The sequence below is a fragment of the Macaca thibetana genome, chromosome 12 (genome assembly GCF_024542745.1).
Source record: "Macaca thibetana thibetana isolate TM-01 chromosome 12, ASM2454274v1, whole genome shotgun sequence".
NCBI lineage: Eukaryota > Metazoa > Chordata > Mammalia > Primates > Cercopithecidae > Macaca > Macaca thibetana.
Window position 1 is genome coordinate 73,170,548 of NC_065589.1, and position 27,022 is coordinate 73,197,569.

Sequence of the window (27,022 nt, forward strand, 5' to 3'; positions counted from 1 at the left end):
TCTCTCTCTCCTAGAAGCAAAAACTTCTTTTTTTTTTTTTTTTTTTTTTTGCTAGAGGACACCCCCCTAGAATCCATCTTCTAATATCTTAGAGGTTAGAACTGCTTCACATACATTCCTCCACCAAACACTGGCAAGGAGGATGGAATATCCATGACTGGCTTAGAGTAATTAAGATTCAAGTTACATGGCCTCCTAATATGCAAAAAGACCTGGGGCTCTTGATAATCTACATATTTGACACAATTAGTCACTTGTCTTGCATTGTATTTTGCTTCCAGCCCTTGGCAGAATGGTCTAATAGTCAATGACCCTGTCACCAACTTCCTTTTTTTCTAAACCTACTTTCCATCTTCTACTCCTCAGGAGTTCCTGACACCCATCCTTGTTTTTTTTTTCTTTTTCTTTCTGTCAGAATCTCCTCTCAAATCAAATGGAATTGCGAAAGTCGGGATAAGACAATATATTACTATATGTGGTATGCAGAATAATGGCCCCCTAAAGATGTCTACATCTTGATCTTTGGCATCTATGTATCAGGTTACATGGAAAGGAGAATTAAGGCTCATAACACTGATACGGTGAAACCTGTACCACACTTCTATCCTGCAGAATTATAAAATAAATTTGTATTACTTTAAGTTACTAAGTTTGTGGTAATTTCTTACAGAAGTGATAGAAAACACAATACACTTTCCAAAAAAATGTACATTTTAACAATGGACAAAGCCCTTCCTTGACTTAGCACATTTTTGGTTGCAAGAGATAGAAACTTGATTCAAAACAAAAATGGATGTATTGGGTCACATCACCAAATTGTGGAAAAGACAGGAATGGAACTGTGTCAGGAAGGCCTGGAACCAAGATGTTAACATCATCCCCCATCCCTAGTCACTGGGCATCTGTATCTGTTCTCTTCATTCACACCACCTTAGTCCCAATAGCAGGGAACTTGGCCAACCACAGCTCTGGATCTGCCCCCATGACTCAAACACCTCCCATTAGGCCCCACCTCCAATCCGGGGTATCAAATATCAACATGAGGTTTGGAGGGGAAGAATTTCCAAACCATAGCATTCCACCCCTGGCCCCCAAAACTGATGTCCTTCTCACATGTAAAGTACAATCATCCATCTCAATGGTACCAAATGTCTTAAGTTGTTCCAGCACCAACTCAAAAGTCCAAAGTCTAAAATCTCATCTGAGATTCAAGACCAGTTCCTTTCAGCTATCAGCATGTAAAATAAAAAACAAGTTATTTAATTCCAAGATACAATGGTTATACAGGCATTCCCATGTCAGACATTCCCATGCCAAATGGGAGTAATCAGTGAAAAGAAAGGGGTACTAGGTCCCATGCATGTCCAAAACCCAGCAGGGCAGGTATTACATCTTAAAGCTCCAAAATAATCTCCTATGACTCCATGTCATGCAACCTGGCCACACTGGTGGGTCCTGAGGCCTCAAGCAGACCCTTCCCTGTGGCTATTCTGGGTGCAGCCCATGTGGCTGCTCTCATAAGGTGGAGTCAAATGCCAGAGGATTTCCAGGCTGAAGGTACACACTGCTGGTGGCTCTATCATTCTAGGGGCTGGAGGGCAGTGCCCCTTCTGCAAATCCACTAGGCATTACTCTAGCAGAGGCTGGCTGTGAGGGGTCTGACTCTGCAGCAGGCTCTTGCTTGGGCACCCAGGCTTTTCAATAAATCCTCTGAAATCTAGGTGGAAGCCACATCTCTGCAGCTTTTGCATTCTGTGGGCCTGCAGAATTAATACCACATGGATACCACCAAGGCTTCCACTTTGTGCCCTCTAGAGCAGCAGCACCAATCTTATCTGCAGCTCCTGGGGTCATTTGAGCCACAGTTGCTACAGCCTGGGAACAGCATCCTGAGGCAGTAAGGAGCAGTGGTGCCCTGGTCCTGTCCCCCAAAACCAATCTGTCCTCCTAATACCGCTAGGCCTGTGATGGGAGGGGTGGCTGCACAGCAGAAATTTCAATTTGTTAAACGCCTTGTGGCCTTTTCCCCATTGTCTTGACTATTAATACCTAGATCCCTTTTTGTCACCCTAAACTCTTTAGCAACCTGTGGCTCCAGCTTGATCATATTCTTGGATTCCTCTTCTGAAAATGCTCTTTCCTTCTCTATTACATGACCAGGCTGAGAATTTTCCAATATTTTACACTCTGCTTTTAATGATAAATTCTGCCTTTAAGTCATTCCTTTGCTGCTGCAATTCAACATATGCTGTTAAAAGTAATCATGACACTTCTCGATTGCTTTGCTGCTTAGAAATTTCTCCTGTCAATTATGCTAGGTCATTACTCTTATGTTTGGTCTTCCACAAAGCCCTAGGGCATGGACACAATGCAGCCAAGTTCTTTGCTGTGCTGTAACATGGGTGATCTCTGCTTCACTTCCCAGTAAATTCCTCATTTCCACCTGAGACCTTGTCAACATGGCCTTTACTGTCTATATTTCTTTTTTAGTTTTTAAAAATTTTTTAGAAGTCCCCATTTCACATACTGTCTACATTTCTATCAGCATTTTGGTTATAACCAATTAATCAATCTGTAAGAAGTTTCAACCTCTTAGAATTTCCAATCTCTAAATTCCTCATCTTTTTGTCTTCTTGTAACCAGGGGCCTTGGTGTTAAAAATCACCCACTTTCTTCTTCTTCCTTCCTTCTCTAGACACTCCCTTTCAGCAATGCCTGCTTACCTAATTAGGCTCTTGCTCAAGAACTCCCAGAGGCTAACCTTGAAACAAATCAAGGACGGAGCTCTCATTAAGGAATTCTCCCACTTGGAGGGAGTAACCAACGATTAGTCCACCACCATCAGGCCGAAGTCAAGATTTTGCCAACCAGACCTCTGGCCAGGCATTACCCAAGATAACCACTGGAATAAGACACACAGACCCTGCACCCTGCACCTCCACGTCTCCAAGTTTCCCTTTAAAACCCTATGGTAAATTTTAAAACGTAAGATGGTACTTTCATTGCAGCACTATCCACAATAGCAAAGACATGGAATGAACCTAAATGCCCATCAATGATAGACTGGATAAAGAAAATGTGGTACATATATGCCCTGCAATACTATGCAGCCATAAAAAATGATATCATGTCCTTTGCAGGGACATGGATGAACCTGGAAGCCACTATCCTCAGCAAACTAATGCAGGAACAAAAAAAAAGCAAATACCACATGTTCTCAATTGTAAGTGGGAGCTGAATGATAAGAACACATGGACACATGGCGGGGGACAACACACTAGGGCCTGTGGAGATGGGGGTTGGGGGGAGGGAGAGCATCAGGAAGAACAGCTAATGGGCACTGGGCTTAATACCTAGGTGATGGAATGATCTGTGCAGCAAACTACCATGGCACACGTTTACCTATGTAACAAATCTGCACATCCTGCACGTGCACCCGGGAACTTAAAAGTTGAAGAAAAAAATAAAGATGGCACTTTCGAATGCTAGTTCACTATGTTCTTAAGTTTGCTGGCTCTCCAATTAAATCTGCTTTTCCTCCCACCAATCCTAGACTCTAATGTCTGGTGTTTGAGCGGCAGCAGCTGAACCTAAATCTGGTTACATTCTGAGCCCTCCAAACTCTTCCAACCTCAGTCCATTACCCAGTTCCAAAGCTGCTTCCACATGTTTAGGTATTGTTAAAGCAATACTCCACTCCTCAGCACCAATTTTCTGTCCTATTCCATTTTGTATTGTTATAAAAGAATACCAGAGATCAGTAATTTATTAAGAAAAAAAAGGTTTATTTAGGACGGGTGCGGTGGTTCATGCCAGCACGTTGGGAGGCTGAAGCTGGTGGATCATGAGGTCAAGAGATCGAGACCAACCTGGCCAACATGGTGAAGCCCCATTTCTACTAAAAATACAAAAATTAGCTGGGTGTGGTGGTGCGCACCTGTAGTCCCAGCTACTCCGGAGGCCGAGGCAGAAGAATCGCTTGAATCAGGGAGGTGGAGGTTGCAGTGAGCCGAGATTGTACCACTGCACTCCAGCCTGGTGACAGAGTAAGATTCCATCTCAAAAAAAAAAAAAAAAAAAAAGGAAAAGCAAAAGAAAAAAAGGGTTTATATAGCTCATGATTCTGATGGCTGCAAAGTCCAAGATTGGGCATCTGCATCTGATGAGGGCCTCACACCTGCTTCCACTCACAGTGGGAAAGCAAAGGGGAGCCTGTGTGTGCAGAGATCACATGGCAAGAAAAGGAAGAGAAAGGAAGGGAGGGGCCAGGCTCTTTTTAACAACCAGCTCTCATTGGAACAGAGAACTCACCACAAGGGAGGGGGTTAATCTATCCATGAGGGATCTGCCCCCATGACCCAATCACCTCTCATTAGGTCTCACCTCCAACACTGGGGAGCAAATTTCAGCATGAGACTTGGAGAGGTCAAACATCCAAACCATAGCATAGTCCAAGTGTAAGTGTCCCATCAAAAAAGAGTTAGGGCATCAGCACAGTCACAGCCTTTGGAAGAACTGCTCTAAGGCAGACAGAAGCCCCAAGCTGTGTCTACTGTGACCTAAGAACTGTAAGCCATATTTATAGTTTCAGACATTTTCAGACTAATCAAAAAAGTGTTTTTTGTTGCTTTGCATATGTGAAGGGAGGGAGGATGGAGGGCTGACTGTTTACTACTGGCTGATCCAGCACCTAAACTGATCATATAAACGGCAATCTCCTCTGCAGTCTGTATTAGTCAGTTTGGGCTACTATAATGGGTGGCAAACAAGCAATTTTTTTTTCTTCTCACAGTTCTGGAGGCTGGAAGTTTGAGATCAGGGTGCCAATATGGTTGGGTTCTGGGGAGGGCTTGCTTCTGGCTTTTGGACAGCAAGGTGTCTTTTCTTATAATGACACTCATCCTGTTAAATCAAGGCCCTCTCCTCAGTACCTCATTTAACCTTAATTACTTCCACAAAGGCTGTATCTCCAAATACAATCACATTGAGGGTTAGGGCTTACAGATATTTATTTATATAAATGTGAAAACATAGGGCAATGTGCCTCTGAGCAAGTACCCTAGATGCTAATCCTCTTTCAGTTCCAGCTGAAACACTGAAAATAAAACCTATGAGTAATAACAACTTCTAAAATTTGGATAAACTCATCTTAATCCATGCTTAAAATAATCTCCATGATTTTCACTATTTTGTAAAATAATGTTTGACCTCCCAAAGCAATGGCTTGCACTTGATTTTAGTGAAAGACAAAAATACGTACATATATATGTGTGCATATACACACACACACACACACACACACACATATGTATTTTTTTGTAGAGACAAGGTCTCACTCTGTTGCTCAGGATGGAGTACAGTGCGATCATGGCTCACTGTAACATGAAACTCCTGAGCTCAAGGGATCCTCCCCACTCAGCCTCCTAAGTAGCTGGAACTACAGGCATGCACCATGCTGGGCTAATTTTTTTATTTTTTGTAGAGATAGCGTCTCCCTATGTTTCCCAGACTGGTGTCGAACTCCTGGCCTCAAGCAATTCTCCCACCCTGGCCTCCCAAAGTACTGGGATTACAGGCTAGGATTACTAAAGTGCTTGGCCTTAGTAAAATATTTTTCATCATACTGCAGTGACCTCAAATTTGAAAAAATTGACAGAAAGTTGTACACCTTTTTAATTCTTTCTGCTGTGCACAAATTCATAGCAAAAATGTTTTGTTTTGTTTTTTTTAACAGAAAACAGGAGCCTTTGACACAAAGTACAGCATTTTAAAAATTCAAAAAAAGGCCAGGTGCAGTGGCTCATGCCTGTAATCCTAGCACTTTGGGACGCCAAGACGGGTGGATCACCTGAGGTAAAGAGTTCAAGACCCGCCTCGCCAACATGGTGAAACCCTGTCTCTACTAAAAAAAAAAAAAAAAAATTCAAAAAACAAACAGAAAATAGGAGCTGAAAATTAAATACCTCAGATCACAAACTATTTTCAAGATTCTTCAAGTACCTCCAGCATGCTTTTCTGTAAAAATAATCCATACCATCATCCTTGTATGCTGGACATACACATGAAATACTAGATCTTAAGAAGGCCAAGAATAAGATGCGGTCCATAGTCTCTAACTTAGCCAAGAGATGCACAATCCACATATAAATGACCAATTCTTAAATGGGACAATGGGAGTCTTACTGTGGCTGAAACAGGAAAGACTTTCCAGAGAAGGCCGGACTTGACTCAGGAGCTGATAGGACCTAGATAAACTGGCAAAGGAGGGAAAGGTGACTGCAATTGTTCTCATCTATGCCATAAAGTGGATCTCTAAAGCACTACTGGGCAGCATAATAGTTCTAGCATTAATTGCTAAATGTTCTTCAGAGCAATAAAATAGTCTACAATTCAATTACAGATTGAACTAGTCTAATTCACTTGTTTTCATTAATTCAGACTATCCTTCAACCCAATCAGCCCAAATTCAAGCAGTCTTACTATGTACAGTGATTTATTTTTATTGAAAATACAAAGTAATATTAAAGAAAAGATTTAAATAAATAAAGTCATTCCATATCCGGCTACACTAACACAATCAATTTGTTTTGCATATTACCTTCCACATGCATAAAGATTTTACAAAGTCACAATCATAGTATGCATCCTATTTTGTATTGTGCTCATTTTACTTACCATATCAAGCATGTCCACGTTTCTACAGTCTTCCACATAATTATTTTAATGGCAGGATAATACTTCACTATTTTTATTATCGCACTTTCTTCTTTGACATGGAGATTTTTTCCCCCAAATTTTTGTTATTATAAAGAATGCAGACATAAACATCTTCATGCATTTATCTTTTTTCTGAATTAATTTTAAGGTTAAAAGTATAGAAGTAGAATTTATGGGGCAAAGGATATGGTCATTTTTACAGCCCTTGCTATATAGTACCATATTGTGTTTCCAAAGGCTTGTATCTATTTAAAATGCCATCTGAAATAAATGCATTAAAAATTTCCTTCTAAATTTTTTTTAAAAAATCAGAAGTGCTAGGTAGTTTTAAACTTCAGTAAAGTTAAAAATAATCATTGTCTCTTTTTAAAAAATGAAGAATGTGGAATAGATGGTCTCACAGATAACTAATGGTTTAAAAGAATTAAGCAACACATCCCAACTATTCCGGTTATGGCACACATGGAAAGCAATGCTGTAGGCACACTGAGGAAAATGGACAAAGGTGGTTCTGGCCCAGAGGCTCTAGTCACTCAGGCCACCTCTGGATGTAGCAAGGGGTGAGGGGATCCGTATCTAGGCATATCTGTGATTTGCAGTGCCAGTGTGCATGGTTCAGGAAACTCAAGGAGAGGTTAAATGACTTAAGTCACAAAATCTAGTTAGTGGCAGCATTGGGAAATAAATGCAAATATCTTCTTGTCAATGTATTTTCTACTAATCACAACTGCTCTACATGCTTTCTGGCTCTAAAATTCAATCATATATGCAGACATGTATCTACATTTAAGAATAAAGAGGAATTCCTAACATGCTTGAACTAAAGACACCTAAACTAGCAATTCACATCAAAGCTGAAAATTAAAAACAGTTCTTAGCATAAACAAATATTTGACTATTTTCTCATCGATTTTTCAGACTTGCCATTCTTTTAAATTTAGTTTGTAAACTCTTTGAACAGTAACAATCTTTTGCACAGTATTTTGTATATCTCTGGTAGTCAGTAAATAGAGAATAATAACAATAAATTATCTACACTATAAAGGAAAAAACTAGACAAAGTAAATCCACATTCTAAATAATTCTAAAGGTGAAAAAAGTGTTGACTTTGTAGAGGTAGAGAAGATTCCCTCTTTAAATTTCAAATTCCTGCTAGCTAAATGGAATTTTTTTTTTTTTTTTTGGAGACAGGGTCTTGCCAGGCTGGTCTCCAACTCCTAGGCTCAAGTGATCCTCCTGCCTCAGCCTCCCAAAGTGCTGGGATTACAGGCATGAGCCACCATGCCCAGCAGACATCTTAATATATGCTATCTACTATATTATAGGCTCTTGAGAAACATTTCACTCCACAGAATGGTTCTGATCTATCCCCAGTGTTGATGCTACCAAGAGGAAAAGATTCACTACAAAGGTAGTTCACCTTTTACCAGATGTCAAATATTCCATATTACCTTTGAAAAGCAGAGATTATAGGTATTAATCCCACTGATTTAACTGTGTATATACATAAGATTTTTCTTGACCATGAATCACCACATTTGGAAGTAGAGTGGGGTTAGGAATTACAATTTACTGATCCCCTATCATGTGCCAGACACAATTATCAGGTAAGGAACTTCAAACCCTGCATTTTTTTAAACTATACTCCAAAACAGTGATTGCTTGGTGATTTCTGCAGATTCAATCAGACATTATACACACAAACACACCCATGAGACCGCATGGCACTGGGAAGATTACCCACTATTTCCCACTTATTAAGATCTGGATCATATTTCTCAATGCTCTGAAGATACGTTCCCTTTGAGTAGGAGTATCCTCCAGTGACATAAATACATCCATTCATGATGACGGCACCGCACTCCATCCTCCTTTCCATCATGGGAGCTATCTCTCTCCATTCATTTTGTTCAGGGTCATAGCATTCTGTGATTGTAGTTTGTCCACCGACTAGATAGAGCTTATTTTCAAACGGAACTGAGCACAATCCATATTCTTTTAAAAAGAGAAAAAGAAAAGAGCAATTTTTTAAAGGATAACAAACAAAAGAGATTCCACAGTGTGGTAATGTAACAATCCTTTACAATTCAGCACACAAAAAATAGGGGAGTGGTGGCATTTTGATTCTGGCACGCAATACTGCAACACTGAGGCTGAAAATCATTCCCCGTCACCTAATTCAGATCGTCTGTTCCTGCCATGCTGCCATTATACTTCAGCTTGTCCTTAAGCTGGCTCCGTAGGAGGCCAGGGAGAAACTCACTGGACAGATCACCTTTCTGGGAATTTCCCAACACAGACACCTTTTACTTGACACTTATCTGTAAAAGATGGTAGCAGTAGAATCCTTATAGAAAGACACACTCGATAAGCGGTGGTGTCCCTTCAGGTCTTGGCAGCTGTCTCTTTAACCAGTGGCAGGCAATCTGGCACGCCTGCTGCCACAGGTGCCACACAGGGTGGCCTTGTATGCTTCTCACACTGCCAGTCCAGTTACGAACTCAAGAAGCTAAAGAAACACACCCAGACTTGTGAGGCATGACAGTCTATCATCCTTAGAAGCTGTGAAGGGTGCCCCCAGGCGGAGGGCTGCTGTGTGGGATCTGCGTCCTGGGGCTGGAAGTCTGTATATGGGGGGGTCCTCCTAGGCTGTTTTAGTGTTTTCCATTTTATCTCCCCCTCTACACCCAAACCTGCTGGATCTTCAAAGCACCAGGATATCTCACAACTCTACTTCTTCCTTCTTCCCAGGGCTGTGACAAGAGTAAGGCTAGCGAGGTGCTTAGGGTGCAAAATGCAGGCAGGCAGAACTCTGTGAGTCATATGCACCACATGGCCTTACATTTTGTGCCTGAAACACCTCATTTGCCTCATCCTGGTCTCTGCCCTGTTTCTTCCACACCCCCGCTTTTATCACCACTCCTAGCCTGTCAGTTCACTCTCTGGGAATAACAGTCATAAAATTACACTTAAATACCCCTCGCCCCAAAGGAAGAGGAGGATTTGTCAGTGCATTCAAATTAAAGCAAGGAAAGATTTAGCGCACTATGGCTGAGCTGTTCCTTCTGCCTTGAAGTCTCTCCTCTCCCCAGGTCTCTGCACAGCTGCATCCTTCCTGTCATTCCGGTCTAATCTTACTCTCACCTCTTCAAAGGGCCTTCCCTGACCACCCAGCCTGAAGTGGCCAGTCAGGCGTCTCTACATCATCCTGTTTTAACTCTCTCCATAGCACTTCTCATTATCTGGAATGTTTCTTTTCTTTTCTTTTTTAGAGACAGGGTCTTGCTCTGTCACCCAGGTTGGACAGCAATGGCATAATCATAGCTCAATATAGCCTCAAACTCCTGGGCTCAAGTAATCCTCCCATCTCAGCCTCTCAAGAAGCTGGGACTAGAGGTACACATCACCACAACTGGCTAATTTTTGTATTTTTGTAGAGATGGGGTCTCCCTTTGTTGCCCAGGCTGGTCTACAACTCCTGGCCTCAAGAGATCCTCCTCTGCCTCAGCCTCTCAAAGTGCTGGGCTTACAGGTGTGAGCCACACCTGGCCAGGTGTGTTTCTTATCGTCTCTCTCTCCCTCCTGGCAGCACAGGAACTGTGTCCTGCCCACTAATCTATTCCTAATTGGAGAATGGGAACTGTCTGGCACCTTGTGAGAATTCAATAAACACTTGTTGAATAATGAATGAATTGTACTTTGTACACTTGTGTCCCAATGTGTCCTCACATTATAATGTAGAAGGAAAGCTTATAATAAGCAAGCCCCTCTTTAGAAAGAATAATACAATTAGAAATGTGATTTCCAGATGAGTGTGGTGGTGTACACCTGTAATCCTAGCTACTGGGGAGGCTGAGGCTGGAGGATTGCTTGAGCCCAGGAGTTCAAAGCCAGTCTGGACAACACAGTGAGACCCTGTCTCTAAAAAACAAACAAACAAAAAAGTGATTTCCTCTTTAGGAGTGGAAGACAACTTCTTATCAGTAAAGTTCTCCCTCAGTTTTTTTTTTTGAGACAGAGTCTCACTCTGTCTCCCAGGCTGGAGTGCAGTGGTGCAATCTCGGCTCACTGCAATCTCTGCTTCCCGGGTTCAAGTGATTCTCACGCTTCAGCCACCCAAAGTAGCTGGGATTACAGGTGTGCACTGTAGCTGGGATTACAGGTGCACGCCACCATGCCTGGCTAATTTTTGTATTTTTAGTAGAGATGGGGTTTTGCTATGTTGCCCAGGTGCTCGTTTTGAACTCCTGGACTCAAGCAATGCACTGAGATTACAGATGTAAGTCACTGTGCCCGGCCCTCCCTAGATTCTGACAGTTAAGGAAAGTCTTAGAAGATTGCATTTTTGCTTTGCTTCCACATATTTTTCTCAAGTTACTGACATCTAAGAAAATAATTATCCTACTTCTTAAAACTCATTTGTTACTTTCCAGTTATTTATATGTTGAATTTTTATAGGATTTACTTGTTTCAAGTACTTGTGAAACACTGCTTCTATCAATTATATGAATCATTCAATTAATGGTTATTGTGAAAATTAATAATAGTTCAAAAATGTTATCATTTGGTGAAAGTGCTTCAACATCACTTACTAGGCTTTTCTTAAATTACTCAGTTTATCAAAACACCCCAATTTTTGATTCATATATTAAGAAAGCCATCTCAGTCTTCCTATAGCAGTAAAAATATTTAAAGTAAAGTGATTCCTAATGATTTTTTCTCTTTTACTCAAATACAACACATGTTCTATTATTGTTGATAGGAACTTTTTCTTCCCGAGTTGTAACTGCTTTTTTTCTTGTTGGTGAATCCCTCTAAGCCACTGAGGCTCCGGCACTGTGCCTTGCTCACTGTGCTCCTGGCACTGTGTATATAGCAGCATGTAGGATGCACACAGCAGATATGTTAGACGTGAATGAGTGAACAAATGAATAATCAAGAATGGGAGTGACGCCATCTGTCACAGCTCAAAAGTTTGCACACAAGTATAAAACATCAACACACGGCAGTCTGTATTCAATGTTAGAAGAGTGATATGAACAAACAGCTAGAGGGATTCAGAGAAAACCACAACATCCATTTGAAATGATTTCAATTTTTTTTCCTAATATATTTTCTCATTGAAGAGCCTGTAAAGCTTATGTAGTCCAACTTCCTGATTTTACTGGAAAGTAAGGCCCAAGAGCTTAATCTACTTGCCGATGGCAAGGCAGGTAAATAAATGGCAGCGCCAGGAAAGTTCTCTCCCCACTTGACACAGCTCTCCACAGGTCCTTCTTTATCACATACTGCTTCCTCTCGGCTCTTCACACACTCTTCTTCCTCAGCTTATCCCTCAACTCTGCCCCTTTCCTAGGATTCTGCCCATAGCTGTATTGCTGGTCCCACCCACTCAAGGCATTGTATTCATCCCCATACCCACAGCCACCATCCAAGCAAACAATCCCCAGATCTCTACATTCAGCTACCTCCCTCCTCCTCAGCTGCAGACCCACATTTCCCTTTGCCTGCTGGACAGCTCTTTTGTGTTATCCAACGATTCCTTCACTCTAAACTACAAAATTGAGCTCATCACTTCCCCTCTTCTCCCTTCCTGTCAGCTTCTCCTTCAGTACTCCCCATTCTCCCAGACAACCAGCCAGAGCCCCTGAGATAACCGTCAACTCCTTTCTCTCCCTCATCGCCTGTATGCTGTCAGTCAAGGAAGCAATCAGCTGTTGAATCCATGACATTCATCACATCAGCTCCTCTTTTTACTTCTACCACTTCTTCAGGCTTTCAGCATTTCTCCCTTGGTTAAACACAATAGTCTTAGTAGATCCCCTTGCTGTCTTTCTCCCAATCTACCTAAAAGGAGTTCTCTTCTTAAAACCAGAACTGGGCCAGGCTCAGTGGCTCAGGCCTGTAATCCCAGTGCTTTGGGAGGCTGAGGCAGGTGGATGACTTTAGGCCAGGAGTTCAAGACCAGCCTGGCCAACATGGTGAAACCCCATCTTTACTTAAAAAAAAAAAATACAAAAATTAGCCAGGCATGGTGGCGCATGCCTGTAATCCCAGCTACCTGGAAGGCTGAGACACAAGAATCGCTGAACCCAAGATTGCACCACTGCACTCCAGCCTGGGCAACAGAGCAAGACTGTCTTAAAAACAAAACAAACAAAACAACAACAACAACAAAAACAAACCTAGACCTGATCATACATCATTCTCTTGCTTGAAAACCTTTGATGATTCTGCATTTTAAAAATTACCCAGACTGAGCTGGGTGTGGTGCCTCACGCCTGTAATTCCAGCACTTTGGGAGGCTGAGGAAGGCGAATCACAAGGTCAGGAGTTCGAGACCAGCCTGGCCAACATGGTGAAACCCCGTCTCTACTAAAAATACAAAAAATTAGCCAGGCATAGTGGTGGCACCTGTAATCTCAGCTACTCGGCAGGCTGAGGCAGGAGAATAATTTGAACCTGGGATGTGGAGGTTACAGTGAGCCGAGATCACTCCACTCCACTAAAGCCTGGGCAACAGAGCAAGACTCCATCTCAAAAAACAAACAAAAAATATTACCCAGACTGCCATTCAAAGCTCTCCATGACATGCTCTCCAACTGAGCTCTCCCATCCGATCTCCCATTCTACCCTCTTACATTCCATTCATTCACGTCTACTCCCAGGTAATGGAATACACCTGAAACTTTCCTTTCCACCTTCCTCCACTGGACTGACTTCTTGCCAGAAAAACCCTTCCTCAAGAACTACCTTCCTTATCTGGGGCCATTCTTTAAGGCCCAGATCAAAACCACCCACCGTTGGAAGCATTCTAAGATGGTCAGATTTCCCTTAATTAGACTTACACTCTCTTTATTCTCAATTTCAATAGCACTTGTTTTTACAGAACTTAGCAGAGACTGCCCTGTATTTCCATTATGTATGTTTATTTGCTCCTGGATTCTGAGCTCCTATGGTAGTAGAGACTAGCACTTAATCATCTTATATAATTATCAGAATCCGGGCCGGGCGCGGTGGCTCAAGCCTGTAATCCCAGCACTTTGGGAGGCCGAGACGGGCGGATCACGAGGTCAGGAGATCGAGACCATCCTGGCTAACACGGTGAAACCCCGTCTCTACTAAAAAATACAAAAAACTAGCCGAGCGAGGTGGCGGGCGCCTGTAGTCCCAGCTACTCAGGAGGCTGAGGCAGGAGAATGGCGGGAACCTGGGAGGCGGAGTTTGCAGTGAGCTGAGATCCGGCCACTGCACTCCAGCCCGGGCGACAGAGCAAGACTCCGTCTCAAAAAAAAAAAAAAAAAAAAAAAAAAAAAATTATCAGAATCCTACCTTTTCCAATATAGGGTCTCAATAAATGTCACCTTGAATTCAATGTAACTACAGTCTCGTGTTTTCCAATTATACAAACTACCCCATTAAAGGGGTTAAGATAAAATATAATACTTATATTATCTTTAAAAAATAATAGTAGTCATTTCTTCTCAGTGTAAGTAATGTATCTCTATGGGGTCAACTCAAGGATGACATTTTAATTCCTCAGGAGGTGCTGCTAAAATCCATAAGAAACAAACCTTGCTATAATTCAGTGGATGCAGATACACGGCCTTCAAGAGCTTAAGGATTTAACAGACTAGCTGAGCAAAGCCAGCCGGGAGCAAGAAAAACAATGGCACAGGACCCCTAGGTCAGTGATGTGAGGAGAATTGGAAGGACCGTGGTGAAACGGAGCACACAAGCCTCATTTAAGGGAACAGCTGTCCCCGGCTCCCGTGACTGCTGCCTAGAAGGAATACATCCAAGGCTGGCGGGTCTTCCCATTTCTTCTAAAAGACAGAAATCATGATTTTTATTTGAAATCTCCTAAATTTTAAATACTGGTAACAAGCCAGTTCAAAAATATTTTAAGGACTGTGAAAGCTAAATAGAACACATCATGCAAGGTACTGATTTAAAATCTGTTTTTTATGTTTCATCAGGAAAAAGTTCAACGTAAATCAAAACTTTACACATGGATGTGTATTATATGTTACCATTGATTTATACTACAATTTAACATTTATTTTGGATTTTTAATTTGCCATGGCTTATTAATACTTTGGATTAAGTCCAAAGTGACACTGTTTCTCAGACTCCTTTTCATGTAGTTAATAAGCTATATGAAATCTGTTATGGGAAACTTATTTTTGAGGGAACCTCTTAATGACATATACATTAAGTTTATAATATAAATAACTGCCCTCTAATTTATGAATTCTGACTTTTCATACACTGGATTTTCTTTGTAAAGATAAGTCTATCCACAAAATAGGCAGAGTAACATCTAACTCCTAAGGTTAACATGAGGTTCAGGTGAGCTAATAGTGAAGTTCAAGCCAGACTGTGTAGGTTTGAACCTCAGTTCTAATAAGCACTAGCTGGCTAACCTTGGGCAATTTGTTTAATCTCTTTGTACCTCAGTGTCCTATAAAATGTGTTAAGAGCAGTACCTAGCTCATGGAATTATTTTGAGGTTTAAACAGATTATACACGTAAAATTACTGGAATAGTTTGTGCCTGCCACACACCGACTAAATAAATGCTAGCTATTACTCAATATGAGTTGTTATTATTCCTTTCCATTATAACTCATTGATGACAGCAGAAAGTGGTGGGGAGTCTGGGATGGTCCATTTGGGCTACTAGGAGGCAGAAGTTTACCCATTCCATGACGTCTTTGGAGCCAGGGAAGCCTGTGGCTGAAGTTTCTTCTCATGCAAAGCCTGGGCATATGGAGATGCAGCACCAGATTTAGGTGTGCTTCAGCTGAACCATCATATGGGATAGATGATGTATGGGCTGGAAGTAGATGCCTTGGTTGAAAGCAGGAGAGTCTGCTCCCTTAAGGAGAGGCAGACTGTTTAGTGGCTACAGCACAAGTTATGGAATCAGACCGCCAGATTTTGAATCCTGGTCCACCACTTTCAAACTGTGAAACTGTGACCTTGGAAAAGTTACTTATTGTTTCTAAGCCTCCATTTCCAGATATGTAAAACAGTGACAAACAATACCTGCTCACACACTTGTAGCGAGAATCTGAGGTAATACACATATGAAGCACTTAGCCAATGCCTGATCTATGGTAAGCATTACTAGTTCTCACAGATGGTTCCAGCTTGGAATTTAAACTACCCTCTCCACTGACCCACATGGAAGCCTGATGCTCTATGGAAAATGATTCAAGGTAACATGGTGGTATGATGATGTGAATCTTTCCTAATCAAAGTAACTTAAACCTATGGCATAACTGAAACAGACTAAAACCTGTGCTTCCCTCTGAGCTCTTCACAAAGAGACAAGTCAAACAACAAAAGACATTCAAGAAGGCAGGCCATTCCTTATGGGCAGACAGCATGTTCCCTGTATGAGTGTTAAGGTAAGGCCAACATATGGCTCTGCACATTGTAGGAGTGAGTGCTTAATAGTAAGTGAAACCTAGAAAGAACATGCTTCTAAAACAGGAAACAATCTCTAGCTGAACTTCGATCACTGGGTACCCTTTCTGACTATTTGATAGAATGGTGCTTTTCAGCTACTTATGAACATTGTGTTTTATATAATTCATGTTGTAAATGAAAGATGGCACAGAAAGGAAAACATGAAAAAGAATTAAGTGGAAAAAAATTTTAAAGATGCTAACATTTTTGACCACATAAACTTATAATGTGCACTGTATAAAGACATCAGGGAAAATATTTGTAGATGTGACCCAATCAGAATCTCATTGTGATTATTGTTGGGTGGATATATATGAATATTCTGAGACTTTTAATTCTGCCCATGTATAGTCTATAATAAAATCAGCATTTTCTCTTTCCAGCCCATTTTAAGCCATCGTTTATGCTGATAAACTGCATCACAACATATACTATTTGAGATAGTATTTCTGTTACCTGGATGTGGACTGGAGGTGATGAGGCTCCATTCGTTGATGTCGGAATTGTAGCTCTGAACCTTGTCATAGGTGCAGCTTCCTCTGTAGCCACAGTGGCCACCAATGACGTAGATAACATCATGTAAGACACAGGCAGTAGCATTTCCCACACCTATGTATTAATTAAAATCACATCTTTAGATTGATCTTTTGTTCTTTTGTGCAGGGAACACTGGGCTAAATATATTGTTGTTTTTGTTATTACTGATGGTAAAATGCAAGGTACTGTGCTAAGTGCTATAAGGGACAAAAGAATAAAGAGAGAAGGCTCCTTGTGCTCTTAAGAGAGGGTGAGACGTGCACACAAATACAGCCATGCACCATGCATAATGACCTCCATAAAATTATAATGGAGTGGAAAATTTCCTATCACCTAGTGATATTGTTGTAGCTGTTTTAAAGACATGACATAGTAGGCCGGGCACGGTGGCTCAAGCCTGTAATCCCAGCACTTTGGGAGGACGAGATGGGTGGATCACGAGGTCAGGAGATCGAGCCCATCCTGGCTAACCTGGTGAAACCCCGTCTCTACTAAAAAATACAAAAAACTAGCTGGGCAACGTGGCGGGCGCCTGTAGTCCCAGCTACTTGGGAGGCTGAGCCAGGAGAATGGTGTAAACCCGGGAGGCGGAGCTTGCAGTGAGCTGAGATCCGGCCACTGCACTCCAGCCTGGGCGACAGAGCCAGACTCCGTCTCAAAAAAAAAGAAAAAAAAAAAAGACATGACATAAAGCATTCTCATGTGTTTCTGGTGATGCTGGTGTAAATAAATCTACACCTCTGGCAGGTCCTTCAAGAGGTATTCCAGAAGAAGGCATTGTTATCATAGGAGAGGACGGCTGTATGCCTGTTTTTGCCCCTGGAAGCCTGCAAGTGGGACAAGATGTAGAGGTGGAAGATATCGTGATATTGATGATTCTGACACTGATGATCCTGACCCTGTATAGGCCTCGGCTAATGTGTGTGTCTGTGTCTTACTTTTTAAAAAAAAGTTTAACAAGTAAAAAAAATCAATAAATAAGTTATATATATATAATATATATAAAAGCTTATAGAATAAGGATAAAGAAAATATTTTTGTAAGCCATACAAAGTCTACAGTAATGCCTGTAATTCCAGCAGTTTAGGAGGCTGAGGAGGGAGGATCACTTGAGCCCAGGAGGAGTTTGAGACCAGCCTGGACAACAAAGTGAGACCACATCTCTACAAAAAATAAAAAATTAGCCACGTGTGATGGCATATGCCTGTAGTTCCAGCTACTCAGGAGGCTGAGACGGGAGAATCGCTTGATCTCAGGAGGTCAAGGCTGCAGTGAGTTATGTTTGCATCACTGAAGTCCAGCCTAGGTGTCAGAGCAAGATCCTGTCTCAAAAAAAGTAAAAAGTAAAGACTACGGTAGTGTACAGTAATGTCCTAGGCCTTCACAATCCCTCCCCACTCACTCACTGACTCAACCAGAACAACCTCCAGTCCTGCAAGCTCCATTCGTGGTAATTGCCCTAAATAGGTCTACCATTTTTATCTTTTATACTGTATTTGTACTGTACCTTTTCTATGTTTAGATACACAAAGACTCACCATTGTGTTATATTGCTTAGAGTATTCAGTATAGTAACATGCTGTATAGGATTGAAGCCTAGGAGTAACAGGCTACACCACACAGCCTAGGTGTGTGTTAGGCTGTACTATTAGTATGGTATAGCCTGTTGTGTAAGTATAATGTTCACATGACAAAATTGCCTAATCACACATTTCTCAGAACATATCCCCATTGTTGTTAAGTGGTACATGGCTGCAATTAGAACAGTAGGTATAAAATGGAAGAAACACAATTAAAAAGGGACAGATGAACTGCTGGGCATGGTCAGGGCAAGGAAACCCTGCATTTGACAAGGGAAATCACAGCAGGTGGTGGTGGTATTTGACCTGGGTGATGGTAGGAAGTTGGCAGGTATGGGTGAGAGGAGGCCATTCTAGACAGAGGGAAAAGCCAGTGCAAAGGCTTACTGGACAATGTCAAGTAGCCCAGTTTGACCAGGCCAGATGGCACACTGGGGGTTGTTACATGGGACTTTAAGGCTGGCATGGTAAGTTGAAGCCATATAGCAAAGGATACTGATGCCCAACAAAGAATCTGGATTTAATTCGGCCAGATTTTAAAGGTTTTTAAACAGAGTAATAGAGTGACTAACAAAGGAAGAACAGGTACCAGAAAGATCTAGTTACTGGCCAGGTGGGCAGTCTCAAGGGCCTGATTTTGAAGGGGCTTTGGGTATGGAGGGAAGAGCATAGAGGAAAGAGACAGGTAAAACACACAGTCTTGATGACTGACTGAGGCAGAGGCAAACCAGACTGATTCTGAGGTCCTGAGCTGGGAAAACTGGAATCACTGATGCCAAAACAAGGAGGAGGAGGGGGAGGGAAGGCAAGGAGGGGAAGGAGGGGGAGGAGAAGGAGGAGGAGAAGGAAGAAGGAGGAAGAAGGAGGAGGAGGGGGAGGGAGGAGGAGGGAGGGAGGGGGGGAAAAGGAGGAGGAGGAGGAGGGGGAGGAAATGGGTTCAGAGGGACGACGAAAAAAGGAAGAAAGATGATGAGGATCATTTTAGTTGAAAATGTTGGTTTTGTCTTTCCACCAACTTTTACTTAGCACTATTTTGCAGGATACAGTTCAATCTTCTTGTTCCTTTCTATTCCAAAATAAAAGTGGGTTTATAAGTAGAGCAGTTATAATGGAAAAAAATAAAGACTTAGGAGTTCCTAAACAGCCAAGTATGTATTTCCTCTCTGTACATTAGTGAACTTAATTTGGGTCTAGGACCAAAAAAGGAAATAAATTTTAAATTTGACTGTACCCAAATTAAGTTCATTACCAGAGAAAGCTGCTAATTCACTCCAAGTCTACAAAATAAAACGAACTGAAAAAAAAGTCATCCTTTCTACCGAAAAATGGGAATCTAAAAGTTCAGTATGGCTGGGTGTGGAGGCTCACACCTATAATCCCAGCACTTTGGGAGGCCAAGGTAGGAGAATCACTTGAGGCCAGGGGTTCAAGACCAGCCTGGGCAACATAGTGAGACCCCCCATTTCTATTTTTAAAAATTAAAAATAAAACTTTAAAAATTGTTTTAAAAAAGTTCTGTATGTGTCCACCCACCAAAACAAGTATTAGTCAAAACTGCACATAACTGGCAAAGTGTTACCTCTCCCTGGGATGACTAGATATAAACAAGAATCAAAGCTTTGAGTTCACAGTATAAAACTGGAATTTCAGACCCAGTTAGCAGGTGAGGGAGGACTTTGAGGTATGAGGGTCTCTCTCTCCACTCAAGGTTAAGGCAAGCACACATATGGCTTTTCTTTCACAATAGACACACCATCGCAGCATATTTTTTTTCAGCAAGCACTGTTCTAAATATAAATTTAAAAAATTTCAGTAAAGCAATAAGCTTTCATTCTCAAAGAAATATACTCTGAACCCACCCTTGTAATCCCAGCACTTTGGGAGGCCAAGGTTGGGGAATCACTTGAGGTCAGGAGTTCAAGACCAGCCTGGCCAACATGGTGAAACCCCGTCTCCACGAAAAATGCAAAAATTAGCTAGGTGTGGTGGCACATGCCTGTAATCCCAGCTACTCAGGAGGCTGAGGCAGGAGAATTGCTTGAACTTGGGAGGCAGAGGTTGCAGTGAGCCAAGATCACGTCACTGCACTCCAGCCTGGGAGACAGAGTGAGACTCCATCTCAAAAAAAAAAAAAAAAAGAAAGAAATATACTCTGAACCACAAAACCACTGAAACTGTTACATCATCCTTAAAAAACAGAATCAGAAATGTATGCTAGTTTACAATAGCTGCTTAAATATATGGACTTCCCTTGTTTCTTCTGCAGAAGAGGAGTCAGGACATTCAGAGCCCTCCTGGAATGGCCAAGTAGTGGTGAGGCTCAGGCATAGCCAAAAACCAGGGGAGCAACAGCACCGGGTTTTCCGCTACCTTCTCCCACCCTGGTGTGAGAGTGGTCACGACTTAACATGAAATGAATTTCTGCTCTATCAGAGCTGACATGTCCTTCAATACCGACATTCAGGACAATCATGCCTAACATTTATAGCATGCTTACTCTGTGTATAGCATGCTTACACTATTCTAGGCACTTCACAAGCATAGATTCACTTAATCCTCTCAATGATCCGAGACTAGGTAATATTGTCATCCCCATTGCACAGATGACAAAACGGGGGCACAGGGTGATTAAACAATTTGCCAGAGCTCATCAGCAAGTAAGAGGAAAGCAGGGATCTGGATGCAGGCAGTTTAGCTTCAGAGGCAGCACGCCTGATCCCAAGACTGTTCTGCCTCTCAGCTTCCTGCCTGTCATCCAAGGATCACACCAGGTCAGATTTCCAGACCAGGTCAAATTCCCACACTCTCACTAGCATTAAAAAAGAAACAGAAAAGCCTGGGAAGAAACATTTGGGACAAAATGATACAAATTTGGTAACAACCTACCAGTTGTTTTTGTACAGCTCCTCAGCACCAATGAATAAATACAATGAAATAAGATTCCGGTTCAACTTTTTTTCCAGTGGGAGAGAAGGAGAGCAAGGCTAACAAATCGCCAAACACAGAAGAAAATAGTGTTTATCAGACAGATACCGAGACCCAGGGGTGTGCCAGGTTCTGTGGGCCACATGAGGGAGAGTATGGTGTCTGCCCCTCTCAGGGAGGACTGAATTGCAAAAGCAGAGGTTGTCTCTAGTTCCTGGAAGAATGTACTTTGTTACATCCTGTAGGGACCAAACCTTCCAAGGTTTCAATGAAGGACCTCTTGAAAGCTGATCAGCGTATTTTGAGAGGAAAAAAGTTGAACAGCAGAATTTTAAAGCAGAATTTAAAAGGGTGCAATTTTAAGAACACAAAAAAATGAAAACCTGTCCAGATTTGTCTCTTCATCTAGCCCTTGACTTGAATATAAATTCTCATAACTCTCAGACAAGTTGGGAACTATGCTATCCTGTTTTTATCTGGAACATTCTGTGCAGCATTATTTATATAATTCACTATAGTTCCTAGATAGCATCCAAAAGTGATAAATTCAAGAGAAGTGAGACTGCTGGCCTAGCCCCAAACATCTAAAAAATACAAAATAAACATAATCTCCACTTACCTTTAATCATGTTTGCAATAGGAATCCATTTCTCTTTTAATGGATCATAGAACTCAGCCTCCTCTGCTGGAGCCCCTTTTCTGTAACCACCTAAAGCATAGACACAGCCACCCAAGGTGACTGCACAGTGGTAATACCTGGCATTGAGCATTGGCAAACCTTCTGTCCATTCATCACTTTCACTGTTATAGATCCACACTGTGTCAAGAGCTTCTATGTTATCCGTCCTGTAGCCCCCAGTTACATAAATGTTGGGTCCTAAACACGTAACACCATAGCTCTCCCTGGTATAATCTGGTATTTCTGCTCCCTGAATCCAAACATTTGTCAAAGGGTCCCATATGTGAACCTCTGATAAAGGATGCCAGTAATAGCCTCCAATTATATACATTGTGGCTGTGGATCTCTGGGAAATCTCTTTATGCATGGGATTCAAGGCATTGTATATTAGAGAGCGGATCTTATTTTCGGTTAGCAGGCAGCTTCTTTGAAGGCCTAAGGCTGTTTTTAAGTACACTGGATCTATATCAATGTTGATATAGCTCAGTAGATTATATAGGCATTCAATTCGATTTTCTACATCATGAGCAGTCCACTTAATAACTGGTTCTATGATAGCTTCTTCTTTCCAAACACTGAGATTCTTTCTGGACAAGATAAAGAGAAACTTTTCAAGGCTGATTTCCAGAAATTCTTCTTGTTGCCACACTTCCTTAAACTTTGAACACAGAATTCTTCGAGATTCCTTCTCGAGTTCTGGACACACATGAAATTCTGCAAAGGAGTGCATTCCAATACAATTATCAATATCCAAGTGCCTTACCAAAAACCGCTCACAAGCCTTCTTTACTGAAAGGAACTGTAGCAGATCTGCTGCCTCAAGCAGGCTTTGAACATTTCTTTTAGTTATTTCAATTTGGGAAGTGTATGCATAATTTACAAGGCCTTCCAGAATATCATGGTGGATGCCAGAGAGTTTTATTTTATTTTTAAATTTTTCTTTCATGTCAGCTGTGAACATTGCCTTAAAATAATTGCTGCAAGCAGCTAAAACGGCTCGGTGACAATGGAAGATTATGCCTGAAGGACACTGAAGGGTAATATCAGTAAATAATCCATCCAAGTAAAATGTTCTGAATGCATCCAGAAAATCCACTGGATGTGTTGAATCCTTGAAAAGATAAATATAATCGTCTTGTCCTTTTAGAGCCATGGCTGCAATAAATATGAAATAACAAATGTGTTTTCAATTTTGCACATTATCTCAAATAATCAATGCTAAATAACTGACTAGCATCGGATATACTCCAAAATTGGACTAAGTTCAGCATTCTAAATAATAAATGCAAAATGTGGATGGACAGTTTGATCATTTATATGGTGGTCAATTTAAATTCAGGGTAGCTCGGGGCTTGAAATGATGCCCCCGGATTTTTCAGTAGTCCTTTTGAGAGTACTGATTTGCTATTCCATTCACCGCAATCTACCCTGGCCTGGCGTTCAGGAGACCAGATCCCACACTAGGCAAGGAAAGTGTCCGAGGGTCACCCCACTCGAGGCCGGACCTCAGCTGTCTCGGCTCGGCCCCAATTCAACCTTTTCCCCGAGCTCGTCTCCCTTTCAAATCACATCGAAATGCCAAGAAAGGGATGATGGAAATATAAAAGGACAAGAAGAGGTCTTGGAAAAGGGAAATCCTGAGCCCTTTCGTTTAAGGAAGGAGAGAACGGAAGGCGGCCCGGCGAAGCCCCTGCACCCCGCGCCCCCTCCCCCGCGCCCGCCGCAGGGGTTTCCGCGCGCTGCGCGTCCCGCGCCTGGGCCCTGGCCGACGTTCCCGCCCGGAGACCGCCCCGCCCCGGGGCCAGGAGCGGGGCTGGACTCGAGGGCGCCGCATGCCGCCCGTGGGCCCGGTGCCCGCGTCCCTCTGCCTGGCGCTCCGTGCAGGTGTGGGAAGGACGCCGCAGGCAGCCCCCGCGCAACGCGTTCGGCCCGGCCAGGCGCCCGCGCGGCCATTGTCTATGCTCCTCTCCCGCGCAGCCTCCCTGCCAGCGCCCGGCCCCGCTCCCCGCGCCCGGCCCCGCTCGCTCCCTGCAGACCGGCCTCGGGCTGCGGGTCCGCACACCGCACCTACCTCCCGCCGGGGCTCGGGACGCGGCGCTGGCCCGCGGGCTAGCAGCGAGCGGGAGCGGGGACGCCTCCGGCCCCTCTGACCATCTTTGGAAGAGGCGCTCGGAGGCCGCCAGCTAGTGCCGCTCCAGCCCACAAGCAGCTCCTATTTTGGTGTCCCGGTGGCTCCCCCGCCTCCACCCGAACAGCCCCCCGCGCGGTCTGGGCGCGAAGCCACTCGCGGGAACTCCCCGGTCGCCGGGCAGCGCGGCGAGCGGGGCGGGGCGTGCGGGCGTGCGCGCGGCTCGGCCCCTCCCCGGCGGCGCCCCCCACAGCAGGTGGGACGGCTTCCCCAGGAGACAGCTCGTGCCGCCGCCTTCCCCTTCCTTGGCTCGCTCGCTCTCCCGCGCGCTTTTTCACACCCGGTCGAGCGTCTTTTCTTAGATAACCTGAGTCCTGAATTATTAATAACACCATATATGAGTGTGTGTGTGCGCGCGCGCGCGTGTGTGGACACTCCCCTCCCTCAGTAGGCTTCACCAGCCCAGACCCAATTGTGAGGACAGAGAAGGGGGAAAGAGTGGAGAGAATGCGGCACAACTAAAGGTCAGGGATTGGAGGCGCCTTTGAAATGCCAGAAGCAGCGGGCCTTTCCCACAAACGCCATCCCACCCCCCGCAAAGCACTCAGGAGGGCGCCTTGGGGCTGGTGAGCACATCAGGGGTTAAGCTGTAGCTTTGAGAAAAACTTTGGGCATCCGGGGCCAAGGCGAAGTCCAGTCGTGCTAGGATTCAGGTTACTGTATTTAGAGCATAGTAGCTGGAAGGAGCAGCCTTTCTGGTGGCGGCCAGTCTAGTCATGGATGTCTATGTGGTACACGAAGTTCATTTTCTTGTTCCAACCAAAGCCAGTATCAAATATTTTTGCATATCATTAATTCATTCGCAAGATTTTATTAAGTGCTTCGAGTGCCTGATAGGGATAGGCACTAGTAGTGATAAGAGTGTTGACAGATGGTCCCTAGCTCACAGGGACCTTCATCACCACCAGAGGACCACGTGTTTCCCAGAGTATGGTCTCAGAAACATAATATACATGAATGGCCAGATAGTATATGACAACAGAACTCTGAACCACATAAGAAGCCCAGGAAGCCAGACCACAACCTTGGTAGCAGCTGAACCAGAACAGTCAGGAAGTAGTCAACGACTGGCAATTGCCCAATATTGTTTTTTTTTTTTTTTTTTTTTTTTTTTTGAGACAGGGTCTTGCTATGTAATACCCAGGCTGGAATGTAGTGGCACGATCTTAGCTCACTGCAGCCTGGATCTCCTGGGCTCAAGAGATCCTCTGCCTCAGCTTCCCAGGTACCTAGGATTACAGGTGTGCAATTTTTTTTTAATTTTTAATTTTTTTTTTTTTTTTTTTTTTTTTTTTTTTTTTGAGACGGAGTCTCGCCTGTCGCCCGGGCTAGAGTGCGGTGGCCGGATCTCAGCTCACTGCAAGCTCCGCCTCCCGGGTTTACGCCATTCTCCTGCCTCAGCCTCCCGAGTAGCTGGGACTACAGGCGCCAGCCACCTCGCCCGGCTAGCTTTTTGTATTTTTTTAGTAGAGACGGGGTTTCACCGTGTTAGCCAGGATGGTCTCGAACTCCTGACCTCGTGATCCGCCCGTCTCCGCCTCCCAAAGTGCTGGGATTACAGGCTTCAGCCACCGCGCCCGGCATAATTTTTAAAAATTTTTTCATGACAGGGTCTCACTATGTTGCCCAGGCTGGTCTCAAACTCCTGGACTCAAGTGATCCTCCTGCCTGGGCCTTCCAAAGTGCAACTTCCCTATTTTTACCCCTAGTTCCACCTCAGCACCAACCAGAGAAAGCCAAATATGTTCTGCAAACCAACCACATAAAATACCCACGCTTCTAGTAGCCCACTTGCCACTTTCCCATGCCAACAACTTCCAATTAGAGCATACCTGGGGCTTTTCTTCACTTCTATAAACCTTCCCACTCCTCTGCCCCACCTTTGAGCCTCTGACAAAGTCAAGTGATGGTGACTGGGACTCCCTTCTACAGCAAGCTCTGAATAAATAGCATCTATTTGTTCTCCCTGTGGGTGGGTTTTAGTTTAATTCCACAAATCAGATCATCTTAATTGAATTAAGATGGTTATGCAGCCCCCACAACTACCACACCCCACGCACAGACTTCTGTGGGGTGGAAACCTAGGGATCTGCATTCTAATCAGGGGCAGCACGTGATTCTTATGGACAAATAAGAGAATGTGTTGGACCCAAAAGGAAGAAGGATGAAAGTTTAACATACGAACATCTGGTAAACAGTATAGTTAGAAAAGGAAAGCATATGAGATTTAGTTTCAGGCTTAAGGCTCATCTCTGCCACCTATCTAACACATAGCCTCTCACAAATTACTAACCTTCTCTGATCCTTAGTCTTCGGATCTGTAAAACACAGATAACATGGATACTTTCTCAACCTAACCTAAGGTTACTGGAAAGACAAATTAATAATGAAGCACTTAGGACTTGATATATAAATGTTAGCTACTATAAAGAAAGAATCTTTACACTTAATTCTGCATCTCAACCTTAATCTGGAAATTAGCCTCTTCTTAACATGTCTTCAGAAATTATGAACTTCGTAGTTAATAGTAATTATAGCTTGCCCTTCATAACTGATAGTGATACTGTTGTCACTGTTGCCATTCAAGGACACAATTGTGACTGATTGAAGGAGTCTTCTCTCCATTTTTGTCACTGAAGTGTAGAGATGGCTGTTTTTGTAGCTATAGTTACTGTTTGCCAAGTTTGATGTATAAAAAAATATAGCCTCCATCTAACTTAGAGTAAGGGCTTCTGGAATCGTAACTACATGTAATAATAAATGTTTCGTGAATAATAGAATTCACTACATTCTCATTTGTGCAGTTATTTCAGATTGCTGCATGAACCAATTAAAACTCTTTTTTTTTTTTTTTTTTTTTTTTTTTTTTTTTTGAGACGGAGTCTCGTTCTGTCCCCCAGGCTGGAGTGCAGTGGCCGGG

At 43.0% G+C, this 27,022-nt stretch overlaps 1 protein-coding gene across 2 annotated transcripts; it reads right to left on the bottom strand.

Moving 5' to 3' along the window:
• Nucleotides 1-409: 409 nt before the first annotated feature.
• KLHL23 (kelch like family member 23) lies at nt 410-24,278 on the bottom strand. 2 transcript variants are annotated; one of them, XM_050751445.1, is made up of 4 exons: nt 23,986-24,278; nt 21,855-23,069; nt 16,650-16,802; nt 410-8,712 (listed from the first exon to the last, which is right to left on the bottom strand). In XM_050751445.1, the coding sequence occupies exons 2-4, from the start codon at nt 23,065-23,067 to the stop codon at nt 8,402-8,404; spliced, it is 1,677 nt and encodes a 558-aa protein (XP_050607402.1). In that variant the 5' UTR covers nt 23,068-23,069; nt 23,986-24,278; the 3' UTR covers nt 410-8,401. The 2 variants fall into 2 exon arrangements, with proteins under 2 accessions (XP_050607402.1, XP_050607403.1); XM_050751446.1 differs by lacking the exon at nt 23,986-24,278 and having other exon boundaries at nt 21,855-23,577.
• Nucleotides 24,279-27,022: the final 2,744 nt, after the last annotated feature.